This window comes from Symphalangus syndactylus, chromosome 11 (genome assembly GCF_028878055.3).
Source record: "Symphalangus syndactylus isolate Jambi chromosome 11, NHGRI_mSymSyn1-v2.1_pri, whole genome shotgun sequence".
NCBI lineage: Eukaryota > Metazoa > Chordata > Mammalia > Primates > Hylobatidae > Symphalangus > Symphalangus syndactylus.
The window spans coordinates 106,598,108-106,611,701 of NC_072433.2; the positions used below are offsets into that span (position 1 = coordinate 106,598,108).

Below are 13,594 nucleotides of genomic sequence, written 5' to 3' on the forward strand. Positions count from 1 at the left end.
ACCCCATGTTGATGCTGGCCTATCTCTGAGTACCTAGGTATCGGTATTATTGTTTGTATCATTCTCAAGGCAACCCTGCCTTCCCTGTAGCATGTAGCACTAGGGACTCTTTTCTATTTTTTTTTTTTTTTCTTTTTCTGGTTGGAGGATACCTTCTTTATCTCAGTAATGCTTTAAAAGAATCTCATTTCTGGAAGCAGAAGTATTCCTCAGAGTACTTGGCTCACTGTAATGCTAGATATCCTGACATCTAGTATTGTGGAAGAAACACTGGGTTGAGTAAGTAAACCTTTCTATTTTTGATTTCATATAACTTTATATCTTAATAGCTATGGGACTTCTCTGATCTTTCATCTACTCTCTTGAAGTTGGTTTTTTATTTATAAAATTGAGTTTAATAGATGCTGGCTAACCTAGGAGTTTGAGAATGAACTGGAAAACAAGAATATTTGTTTATATTATTAGTGATAATATATAAAATAAACTGCAAGGCAGATGTATTTTTTTGTATGTGGCTTATGTTCTTTTCTTTTTTCTCACCTAAGATAATAGATACTCTGCTGCATTTTATAGATGTCTTTATTTTGCATTCAGTTTGAAGTTAGTCAACTCAAATATCCAAATCCCTGTACATAAATATCCTTTAACATTTAGTTTTGCCAATTGATATATGGGAAATTAGAGGAATGTTATGTATTGAGATGAAAGGGTATTTAAGTTAATAATTTGTTGTATTGTACAATTTGAGATGGTTGGAGTCTTCCTTTTGCTTTTTCCTCATACATATAATGAAAAATGGAAGACAGGGTGTCATTGGAATGCTTGTGTACTTTCGAGAGCTTTCAGAGGCTATAAAGTGAAGAGTTATTGCAACTACTTTTTAATTTACAGGACTATATACACCATCTTTTTTACTTTAACACATTAATACAAAATTGTATTTTGTCATTTCACAATTTTTGCATTTATTTGATCTTTTAGATAAAATTCTATGGCATTTAAGGTATTATAAGATACAAATTGTATCTCATTTGAGCCTTGGAACAACTTGGTGGAATAGGAAGCAGAAGCATTTAAATTACTAGCTTATTGATGAAGATACAGGCCCAGGGAAGTTGAATGATGGGCACAGGTTCCTAAGTTGCTTGCATAGCAGGTTCAGTACCAAAATCAAAGTCTTCACGTTCTTCATGTAGTACCTTTCTGCTTCACCAAGCTACTCACAGAAAGGGTGCAATGGTGAAGAGAAGTTGGCTAAGGGCTACGAAAGTAAGCTTAGATAGAAGGAATAAATTCTAGTATTTGATGGTACAATAGAGAAATTATAGTTAACTATAATTTATTGTGTATTTCAAAATAGCTAGAAGAGAAGATTTGTAATGTTGTCAACACAAAGACAAGATAAATGTTTGAGTTGATGGATATACCAGTTACCCTGATTTGGTCATTACACATCGTATAAGGTATCAAAATATCACATGCACCTTCAAAATATGTACAACTATTATATATTAATTTTTAAAAAGTCAAAAAGGTAACATATGCAGTGGGGAAGTAGTTCTTATACTTTGTGCACTCATCAGTGATGTCTACAAGGTCTATTTCAATCATTATCTGCCTACCCTGGTGGTCTAGTGGTTAGGATTCAGCACTCTCAATCATTGTTTGCCACTATAATGGTCTAGGCTGTTTTGTGGTTTTCTAGATTCTTGTTAATAGCTGGGAGAATAGAATAATTTTGGGAATGAATAGTACCCAAGTTTCTCATGTTAAATACAGTTTTGCTCACCAATCTTTGTCTAGGCGGTTCTAACTTTTCTTCTTCTGAACAGTATTAATATGTTACTCATCTTGGAAAGGTGTGTCTGATACTTACAATTTTAGAAGCTTGAGAGCCCTTTAGAAATGGCTCAGTTGAGATTAAAAAGAGTTCTTCCCAAAGCCTTAAATGTTAGACTAGTTATGTACATACTAATTTTGTTCTTATTTTAAAGGTCTCTGAATTACCTATAATTTTATAAGTAAGAAATTCTTAGAAAGTAAAATGATTGATAAGATATGTGTATATTCTTTATTTCAGATCTCGTGGAAGCCCTGAAGCCAGAGTATGTGGCACCCCTTGTCCTTTGGCTTTGTCACGAGAGTTGTGATGAGAATGGTGGCTTGTTTGAGGTATTTGCACCTTGCTGTTTTCTCTTATTAGTTTTCTCCAGTTGCTTGCATTTGTAAAAATCTATACCAGTGGACATCACTTGTATATTTTTAAATATTATGTCTATGTTATAATTAAAAGTGTCGACTAATATCCATTTTTTGGAAAGTAATAGTAACTTTATAAATTCTGTTTTTACTTAGTTCTACGTTTGTAACATTCCTACCAAATGAAAATGTGGCTGGTTTGATCTGTTAGGTCAAAATGTGGGAAATTTCATTATTTAAGAAGCTGAATGATAAGGTGGAAAGATGAAGCTTGGAGTTTAGAGTCAACCAGGCCAGATTTTGAATTCTTATTCTGGGAATTGCTGATTTGACCTTCCTGAGCTTTAGTTTTCTGGGGCTTTCTTGTGACAACTACAAATCATATTTTAAACCCTTGGCACAAGGCCTAACACATAGCACTTACCCACCAATTTTAATTATCAGTATAGCCGGAATTTAATCTTGTGTAATAGGTCAATAAATATAACATTATTTATTTTTACATAAAAAATGAACTTTTCTGTTTTCTTTATTGCAGAGCTTTAAATGTTTATTATAAAAATAGTTATCTACACATAATCCCATCGTGTGGTGAGATCCATTGTTCACTGTTTGATGAAAGTGTTTTTAGACCTTTTAAAGCCAATTTATATATTTTTGATTACTTATTTGAATTTGATCTCTTTTTTCTAGCCTAAACTGTTGCATATTAGACGTCCCCCATTTTAAATTCTCTGTGGTAATAATGAACCTGTTGTACACAGAACCTGTTGTAAACCTGGCTCAATTTAAAGTGAGGGATATATTAGCTTATTTCATTTGAATGAAAAGCTGATGGGTAAATTAAGAAAAAGAAAAAGATTACATATCTCTAAGCAGAGATATGCACCTCCACTTTCCTAATCACAGCCATTGGATGTGAATTGTGGCATAGTAGAGGTAGAAAGAACTTTACAACTCTGTTTTATAGTAGAGGAAAATTTAATAATATCAAGCCGTCTGTAATTCAAAATTTTGCCTGCTCTTCTTTTACCTCATTAAGGAATTTTTAAAAACTATTTATCTTTTACAGTTATGTTTATTACTAACTTTGTGAACAAAAATAATAAGTGCTGTTTGTGAAAATTTGAAATATATAAGACCATATAAAAAATAAAATAAAAATCGCCTACGTTATCACTATCCAGAGAGAACTAGTATGAATATTTTTATGTCTTTCCTTGCAGTCTTTTATTAGATATGTGTTTTATTTTTTATTTTTATTTTTTTTGAGACAAAGTCTTTTTCTGTTGCCCAGACTGAAGTGCAGTGGCGTGATCTTGGTTCACTGCAACCTCCACCTCACGGATTCAAGTGATTCTCCTGCCTTAGCCTCCTGAGTATCTGGGATTACAGGCACCCACCACCAAACCCAGCTAATTTTTGTATTTTTAATAGAGACGGGGTTTCACCATGTTGGTCAGGCTGGTCTGGAACTCCTGACCTCAAATAATCTGCCCGCCTTGGCCTCCCAAAGTCCTGGGATTACAGGCGTGAGCTACCGCTCCCGGCCTAAATAGGTGTTTTATACACCCAAACACACAGACAATTAGGATAATTCTGCAGACGAAGTTTTGTTATGTTGCTGTTTTCTTTTACTGTATTGTGAACATTTTTATTGAGAAACATTTGGCATGCCTGATTGATAAAATATACTACGAGCTGTGTGTAATATCCTGACTTAAACATTGAAAGTAAATTGCCACTTTTTGAAGTTCTGATAGATATCTAGAGTGGCAGATACAAATATTTTTGGCTCAGCTGGTGCAATTGTTTTTAGCACCTGAGAGGAGCTTGTAGCTTATTACTTCCCTTCTAAAATACAGTAAAAAGTGGTAGTTATTTTGTCAGTTATCAAAACCACTGCTGATTAGTGTAACTATATCAAGGCTGACTGGCTGTATCATAAAAGGTGTAGGCATATTAATATAGAGGCAAAGGGTGAGGAAAAGCCACACCCTTGAACTTAGAGCCACTAAGATGTCTGCTGATACATTTCTTCTCTCATATGCATATGAAATTTTTGTGATAAGTTTGAGTACACTGTAGTTGTGGTGTTTGAAGTTATGACAAACAGATTTTCTTTACATCAGACTCATCAGACTTTTTTTTTTTTAGGATTTTTCTTGAATGACCTCTAGAAAAAATTATAGAAGTGAATAATTTATCTTTCTGGGTAGCAGTTATTATTTGGTCATTTGTCTTATCTCTGCATAAAGATGTTTCATTAAAATGAGTATATGTAGTTCACTAAGTCAAATACTCTCTTTATTTGGCTTTGGTTTTCTTTGTAATTCAGTAGGTCCTTCAAGAGGGACATTTATTTGGATCTCATGATATGCTAGGCAGTGTACTATTTATATTGTTTGCTTCATGGTAACACATGAAATATGTACTGTCATTTTTATTTTACATTTGAGGAAACTTGGATTTAGGCAGGTCACATGATTTGGCCAGGGTAGTCAGTAGACAAATTTGTGTCAAGCCTTGGTCTCTGACATCAGATTCATTCTTTTCTATTACATGCCTTTCTACTTCATTGTGCTGTTTTAAGTTTGTGCTCTGATAACATGAACAACGCAAAGTCATGGGGGCCAGTGGACTCTTATAGACCTGTATTATTTTCATCTCTTGTCGCCTTGAATTCTAATACTCCTAGTAAAGGAGCTGACTTTTTTTTAATTAAAAAAATTGTATCAGTGATTTCACATTGGATGGTATAATGTTTTCCCCCTCTTTTTGATAGGTTGGAGCAGGATGGATTGGAAAATGTAAGTCTCTCTTAGTTTTTGGTTTGTATAGATTATTTCCTTATCTTTAAACCTGCATATCCAGTTGAGGTGGGTAAGATTTTGGTCAAATGCCTAACCATTGGATATAGTGCTTGCATATTCAAACTTAAACATTGCTATAGCAACAGGTATTTTTAAACATTGTGATTGTCCTATAGGTCTGTGGCCCTTTCAAGATCCTATCTATTCTTCCTGTAGGCAGTCCTTATTCAGGACTTGTCCTGTCTTGTTCAGAGCTGGCTATTCCTTCAGACAGCATATATTGATAATCATCCTCCCATGTCTTTGACTTCCCAAACGCTTGTTCTTGCTGTTTCAGCAGATAAGTGAGTGGGAGGGAGAGCTGTTTTGGAAAAAGATGGGTTGAGACTTTTCTAGAGCAGCAGGCAAGTTCTCCAATTTTCCCATGTAATTATTTTCTTCTATGAAGCAGAAGACGTCAAGGGGAGTGAGGAATCACATTGGACAACTTACTGGGACAGAAATTGCAGCTAATCTATGGGAATTATTCAGCTTTAGCCCAGTAGTAAATTTACTTGGCTTCAACCCTCTCCTACCCCATCTCTCAAACCTTGTGAACTCCAAATTTGAGAATTGCTTTATGGCATTAAAAAAATTGTGAAAAATTCTATGTCTCAGCTTATATTTAGTTGGCTATGGGTATCAAAATTAATCCAATTAACTGAATCAGTTAAAAGGTTGCTATCTCTGGAGGGCATTGCTGTAGTAGTATAATATTTTTAGAATTAATGGTCATTTTCTCTAATTGTTAAAATGGCTTATATTCTTGAAGCATTTTTGAGTGTCTTATTTACATTCATTTAAAAAAGGAACATAAAGTTTTGCAGTAAAAGCTATATCTGGCACTTTATCAATAGGAAAGCTCTAGACACAGGCATTTCTGTCATTCCCAAAGACAAATCTTCAGTTTAACAGTAATCAATATCTGACTATTATGTTTAAATAAGGTTATTAGTAGTTATTTATACCTCTGGTTTTTAAAAAGAAAACAATGTTAAAAATTCTCCTTATGCAGCAGTAATGGTTTTTATGAATGTGCATTCTAACTGACTTCTTGTGGAAATAGAGGTAGAGCAAAGAGAAGGTAAGGGAGAATTATTTGGGGCCACCTGTTACACTAAATTTTTGTTAACTGAAGTCTTTGACCTTTTATTTACTATTAGTCTTCAGTTTGCTAACTCAGCGAAGCTTTATTCAGTTATCTGCATTTTATAAATAAGAAGAATGAAGTATATTACTTTGGAGATCTGTGGTCGTGAAGTCAGTCTTTTGATGTGATTATTGTATGATTAAACTTTCTCACATACAGCATAACATTCTACCTTTAGTACTGCCTATCATAGTCAGAGGAGAAATTTTTCCCTTCAGCTTCAAATGTTTCTTTAAATTGACTTTATCCTAATGGGTTTATTAGGAAAAATTCATTTTAAGGCTTATGGTAAAACTCTTTAGCAGTTAGAATCCCTTTTCTTCTAAATTTCCTTTCTCTTAAGAAATGAAAGGGTTCTTACGCATCTTACTTTCTGTCTCTCAACTATGTGCTCAGTATGTTATTTTTGTTTCTATAACCAGTACGCTGGGAGCGGACTCTTGGAGCTATTGTAAGACAAAAGAATCACCCAATGACTCCTGAGGCAGTCAAGGCTAACTGGAAGAAGATCTGTGACTTTGAGAATGCCAGCAAGCCCCAGAGTATCCAAGGTAAAGAGAGTCCCCCGTCAGTTAGCCCTGGTTGGGGAATCAGAGGCAGCAAGCATTTTCTTCTCTTATGGAGTTGTCTTCTATGTTAAATGTAGTGTTAAGACACTTGAATCGTCTATAGCATATTTTCTGCTCTAGTAGGTATTAGAATTCTTCACATTTAAGATATTTATGTTATTCTCACTGTCAGTTTTTCAGCTTTATTATCCTTTTTTTTGGGTTTATGTGTGATTGGGGGATGGATGGCATAAGATGTTTACTCATTTGTGCTGAATGCACTTACATCCTCACTGATGGTTGGTTTCAAAGTCTTCCATTATCTACCCATATGCTCCCAATCTTACCATGTTTTTCTTTCTTTCTTTCTCAAAAAGATTATTTAAGCCTTTTTATTATTTAGGCTTAGCTCTTTTCTGTTTAGTGCATAAATGTGGCTTTGTTTTAGCACTTTGTCTTTGCTACTGATTCTCTGCTTTTCTAACATACTTCTTCTGCCTTTGATGTCCTCTGCTAATCTTAATGCTTTTTTAGAAAAACTCAAGCCCCAGATATTCAACAAAACCTGTCCAGATATTCTAGGGTATATTGATCTTTCTGTTAGCTGAACTCCTAGCGCTTGAGCATCTAATTTTAACTGTTCTCCACTTCTTTTGTTTCGTGAATGTATGGTTTCTGAATTGCCTGGTAAGTTCCTTTGAGGCAGAGACTGTATCTTGTTTGTACTTCTTGTATATGTTTGGTGTTAGCATAGTGCGGAACTCATAGAAGGGACTTAATAATTGCTTATTAACTTGAATTATTTAATCTCCTATTACATACCACAGAAATAGATAACTAAATAAAAGTCAGATTTTTTTTTTTCTAGCGTAACTCACATATGCATGTAATATATGAAATTTGAAGTATTTTTCTGAAAAGATCATGAGTCAAGGTCATTTTATAGAAAAACATTTTTTTCTCATAGTAATGTAATATTTAAAGTTTGATAGAAGAATATATTTGAAAAATGACTATTCCGTTTTTTTTTCTCCTTAATGATACTTTCCTACCTACTGGAATACCCACTGAAGTTCTCATTATGCTTATTCTCAATCAGATGATAACATGATTGTTATGTCATAACTGGTAACATTTTTGTATTTTATATTTAGACATTTGAGAAATTTATTCTATGAATAACAGTCACTTTTCCATGAAAATAAATGAAAGAAAAGTATAGTAAAAGCTTTCCTCTGATATTTATCTCAAAAAATGTTTCTGCCTCAAAAGTGTTAAACTTATTAAAAAGCTAACTAATTGAATTATTATAACTAATTATAAGTGAAAAGATACCTCTATTTGAATCACAATTTAAAAAAAAGGATCTTTTCGATGAGAATTGACTTTCCAGAGCATCTATTCTAGTGTTTTTATTTTATAGATGATGGAACTAAATCCCAGGAAAAGCTAAACTAGCCAGTATTTGAGCCAAGAAGTAATTCAAGTTGTCTATTTCTGGAAGGAGGTGGCTTTCAACTAAATAGCCTTCCCTCTAGATAGCAATATGAATGGGATGGTAGGGGGAAGATTAATAGGCAAGAAACTTCCCTACTGGTGTCATCAGGAATGGCAGATATCTCTGGTCTTCTCAGACTCTGTAATTTGGTTATTTATTTATTTTTAAGACGGAGTCTTGTTCTGTCTCCCAGGCTGGAGTACAGTGGCGTGATCTCAGCCCACTACAACCTCTGCCCCTTGGGTTCAAGTGATTCTTCCACCTCAGCCTCCCAAGTAGCTGGGATTACAGGCATGTACCACCACGCCTGGCTAATTTTTATATTTTTACAAAAATTAAAAATTTTTGATTATGGTTTTGTCTGAGTTCAGAAGGAAGCCCATGTCTCTAAGCTTTGTTAGAAAGGTCCCAGGGCCTTCAGAATATCTTATGGATATGTGGATGCCCCATGAGCCTCCTTTATTAACCTTTTAGACCCACAGAACAGCAGCTTTTGATCTCTGTCTGGAGTCATTGGTTATGATGATGATTTTCTCTGGAAGAATTTTTGGTACTATCTTCAGAGCTATTACTTGTACAAAGAACTGGGAGTAGGGGTGAGGAGGTAATCTTGGCACTCTTTCATCCTGGGAAGAATGGAAATCAGTTGAGAGGAGGAATCAGTGATCTCTCCATCAGACAAATTGCATGTCTATAGACAAGTATTTCTCTTTAAAGGTTGTAAAATAGCTTAAAGACATTGGAAAGCCCAGAGCCCCCTTAGAATCAGATAACCAGGGAAGGATATGCTAGACAATGTCTTGTATTTCATTGAAGATGTCCATTTATTTTTGGCCTATTTCAGTCGCAATTTTTTCCTTCAGTAGCCTGACATCATACATTCAGTTCATGAGTGGCAATGGAGGCTCTGTAGCAGGTTTGCTGAATGTTATAGGAATAATTATGTAGCATATTGTAGCTTTTCTTAGTCACATCTTTAACAAAGCTTTTTTTTTTGTTTTTCATTTTTAATTTTAGAATCAACTGGCAGTATAATTGAAGTTCTGAGTAAAATAGATTCAGAAGGAGGAGTTTCAGCAAATCATACTAGTCGTGCAACGTCTACAGCAACATCAGGATTTGTAAGTGGGAAAAAAGCCTAAAGCGTTTGCCTTCTCTGGAGACTTTACCTCTCTTCTTCCCTCCCTGCTTTCTTTCTTCCCTACTTCTTTCTCTTTTCTTTTGGATGCAGTTACTTTCTTTCAGTCTCTAATAATGGAGAGAAGCAGTGGCAGAGATAATTTAAAATAGAAGATTTATTCAGGAATCATTTATGATTGACTTTGTAACATACAGCCTGATTTCAACATACACAGAATTCAGGACAGTTGAGCCACATGAAGAGATGGCTCAGGGTGAATTCAAACATGGTCCAGAGTACTTTATTTGTCTTTTTAATTTCTCCTTTTCCCTCTCTTAGATTTCTCTGGACTGTACCCTGCATTTGTTTTCCCTAATGGGAAAGGAGATCAGAGTGATTGGGTGTCAGTTTCCAAGGTTTTACCTAGTAGCCGAGTGGGGCTTGGAGAATGGAGGTAACCCACTCAGCTTCTTCTCCTGGTTGGAAACAGAGCTGCTGAAAGCTTATCATGAACTTTTTAGAGGGATGCTCCTTACTTGCATATAATTTTTGGCAGACTCCACTGCGGGGTGTGATGAATCAGGTTAGCTGCCTGAGTGGTGCCAACCCCATTTTTACCACCTGCAGTGCTGTTTGGAAACTGACTCAGGGAGGTACTGAATTGAAGAGGAAAAAAGGGAGTACCTCAACTGTTGGTAAAATGACTTGTGGCTAAACTGATATCTAGTCCTGATATCTATGCCTGCCTGGACTGTCTGTCTTCCATATACAGTTCTCATTCTACCCATTCATAGTTCTTTATCTCTTTAAGGATAGCTTTAAATTGACTTTAAGTAGATTTAAGTTGTGTGGGAATTTGTATTTGGGAGGGGAGACTATGACACCATGACTCCTGGAGGTTATGTGCTCCCAGGTTCTTTGTTGTGTTTTTTACCCCTTTACCTAATGCACACAAGGCTTTAAACCTCCATATTGGAAGTGAAGTGCCTATAATCAGCAAAATTTTGTTTGAAATGTAAATAATTTTGAAACTTTTTTCACATACAAAAAATTATTTTCTAAGCTATTTATTGCTAAATGAATGATGATAAAACTATATAAAATATGTACTACATATTGATAGAATTTGAACATAAGCTCAGATATTAAACTTTTGCTTTTTCTTTTTCAGTACCATTAGATTTCTGTATCTAACTGTATGACAAGTATCATTTTTTTCTTGACCATCAATAATCCTACTTTTGTAACATTTTCTAACTCTTTAGAAAAGGATATCTAGTTTAGTGCTCTTTTGGGTCTGTTTCTTTTAAGGGAAGCATCGATGTTGTATTTTAGAACTATTTCAACATGGCTGCAAGTAAAATGCTTCCCACTGAGTCAGAAATTCGAGGACAATTGTGATAGCTCATGTGAAATTTGCCTATTTACTGTTCCTGTTTGTATCCTTTCTTAAAAAAACTGTACTGGATAAATAGGAAGAAGTAAGTCATTTGCCATATTAGATTCTGATGTTTTGTAACCTACGGTAGGCATTATGATAAAGAAAGTTAAAATTCTAATTTTAAGCCTGAGAATGTGGTCAGTATATAAATGTGGTTTTTCCTCAAAATAAGGGTTGGCAAACCTTTTTGATGAAGGGCCATATAGTAAATATTTTAGGCTTTGTGGGCTACATAGTGCTTCTATTCTATTACATATTCTTTCTCTTTTTCTTATTTTTAACCAACGTGTATAAACCATTTTAGCTCTTAGTCCTTGTTTGCCAACTTCTACTTCAGAATAAAAATGATTGAAAAATTGGACATTATTCTTTTATATGTACTTCACTTATTAGCTGTGCATATTATCACTAAGTAGAAAAAGACAACATCTAGTTAGACAAAGGATATTCCCGGGAAGGAAATTCAAGTTAAATTTTATTTTACTTAAAAACATTATGAGGGACCGGGTGCAGTGGCTCATGCCTGTAATCCCAGCACTTTGGGAGGCCGAGGTGGGTGGATCACGAGGTCAGGAGTTCCAGACCAGCCTGGCCAACATGGTGAAACCCTGTCTCTGCTGAAAATATAAAAAAAATTTAGCCAGGCATGGTGGCACGGGCCTGTAGTCCCAGCTACTCGGTAAGCTGAGGCAGGAGAATCGCATGAACCTGAGAGGCAGAGGTTGCAGTGATCGAAGATCGTGCCACTGCACTCCAGCCTGGGTGACAGAGCGAGACTCCATCTCAAAACAAACAAACAAAAACCATTATGAGGCAATCAAATTTACATCCATTAAGCAGCGTTTTACTCATCTGTTTACAGTGAACTTTATACATTAGATCTTACGAGCAATTTACTATCCTTAATAACAAAGTCATTATTTTTTGGATTTTTGGGTAGCTAATAGTTGCTGAATTAGAGACAGGAAAGTTGAGTATGAGGCATACTATCTGTTAGCAAGAAGCAAGCAATAAAAAAGTTCTTAACTGTAAATGAAGTCCTTTTTTACACATTACCTAGTTTCTATTAAAAAAATAAAATATAACTGCAATAATTGTGCTCCATCAAATTCACTAACATTCTATTCACATCTATTCAAAAACAAAACTGGGTATGTAAGAAGTTAATAGTTTTGAAAAGTTATCAATGAAATAAATTACTTTTTAAAACTGTCCTTAGGCTGGAGCTATTGGCCAGAAACTCCCAGCATTTTCTTATGTTTATACGGAACTGGAAGCTATTATGTATGCCCTTGGAGTGGGAGCATCAATCAAGGATCCAAAAGATTTGAAATTTATTTATGAAGGAAGTTCTGATTTCTCCTGTTTGCCCACCTTCGGAGTTATCATAGGTCAGAAATCTATGATGGGTGGAGGATTAGCAGAAATTCCTGGACTTTCAATCAACTTTGCAAAGGTATGCCTAATAAGAAACCTTTATTTTGCTTTTCTGTTTCTGTAAATATTATTCATTAATGTCATATCTTATATGTATGTGTGTGTAGTGTGTGTATATATTTATATAATTATTTATAGTGGTTAGTTTAGCATATCTTTTGATTTTTCTTTTTAAGAATAAAAGAGGGGAAAATTAGTTCAAAATGCCAGCAAAAAGAAGAAAATAACAAGTATGTGTAGTCCCATAACCCTGGCATAATGTTATTCTCTCTCTGCCATTTACTTGATTCTTGACCAAGGGTAAATAATATCTCTAGGCTTCAGTTTCCTTATCTGTAAAATGGATATGATAATCCTCACCTCATGACATTGGTGAAGAAGCAAGCCAGGGAGGAGTATTTAAAGGAAATTGCACATACTTGGCTTGTTTTTGGAACAGTAATAGGGCCAGCATAGCTGTAGAGTGAGCAAGGGGGCAATGGTAGGAGAAGGCCCTGGAGTAATTGTAAGGATTTCAGCATATACTTTGATGAATATGGGAAGCCATTTGTTGATTTGAGCTGAGTAGTGACATGATCTGGCTATGTTCACACACTGGCACAAGCTTGTTGCTGTTGGAGAGTTGGTTATAAGGGAGTCAAGCATGAAAGCAGAGGAACCACTGGAGAGTCTATTATAGTAATCCAAGTAAAAGTGCTGCATATGAGGGTTAGCAAAGAGGAGTCAAGGATGAAGATATTTGTTCTGGATAACTGGGATTATATATATATATATATATATATATATATAGATGGGTGCATATATACATTGTATATAATTATACATTACACATCTATATGTAATGTATAATTATGTATAGTGTATTTAATAAGTATAGTAGTTACATATGGCATTATGTATAATTTATACATACACATTTATTTTAAGGTGGGGTTGATCAGGAGTTGGTTTTAAGTATGTTTGAGGTGTCTGTTACACATTTAAGTGGAAATGTAAGATGGACAGTTGAATATATGAGTCTAGAGTTCAGGGAGGGGTCTAACTGGGTCCTTAGCATTTAGGTGATGTTTAAAGACTGGAGATAGATGAAGTCACCTAATGTGTGAGAATAAGTAGAGAAGAGGCCTGAGTTTAGAGGCCCTGAAATGGTGAGAGGGTAAAGAGATGCAGAGGAACTAGCAAAAAGAGACTGCAGAGGAATGGTTGGTGAGGTATGAAGAGTATCATGAGAATGGGGTATTTGAGAAGCCAAATGAATAAAGTGTGTCAAGAAGGAGGGGTGAACAATGGTGAGAAGTTCTTTGAGATAGGGTATATTTTATTTCTTGGAGTAAGATTCAGGTTATGAG

General features: G+C 34.9%; 1 protein-coding gene across 5 annotated transcripts in view; it reads left to right on the plus strand.

Annotated features, from left to right (window-relative positions):
• HSD17B4 (hydroxysteroid 17-beta dehydrogenase 4) overlaps positions 1-13,594 on the plus strand; it is an 88,210-nt gene that overhangs the window by 34,490 nt on the left and 40,126 nt on the right. For all 5 annotated transcript variants that reach the window (XM_055298771.2, XM_055298775.2, XM_055298772.2 and 2 more), the window contains 5 exons: positions 2,081-2,172; positions 4,985-5,009; positions 6,624-6,752; positions 9,265-9,368; positions 12,028-12,264. In XM_055298771.2, coding sequence (XP_055154746.1) covers positions 2,081-2,172; positions 4,985-5,009; positions 6,624-6,752; positions 9,265-9,368; positions 12,028-12,264 — 587 coding nt within the window. The remainder of the gene's footprint in view (positions 1-2,080; positions 2,173-4,984; positions 5,010-6,623; positions 6,753-9,264; positions 9,369-12,027; positions 12,265-13,594) is intronic.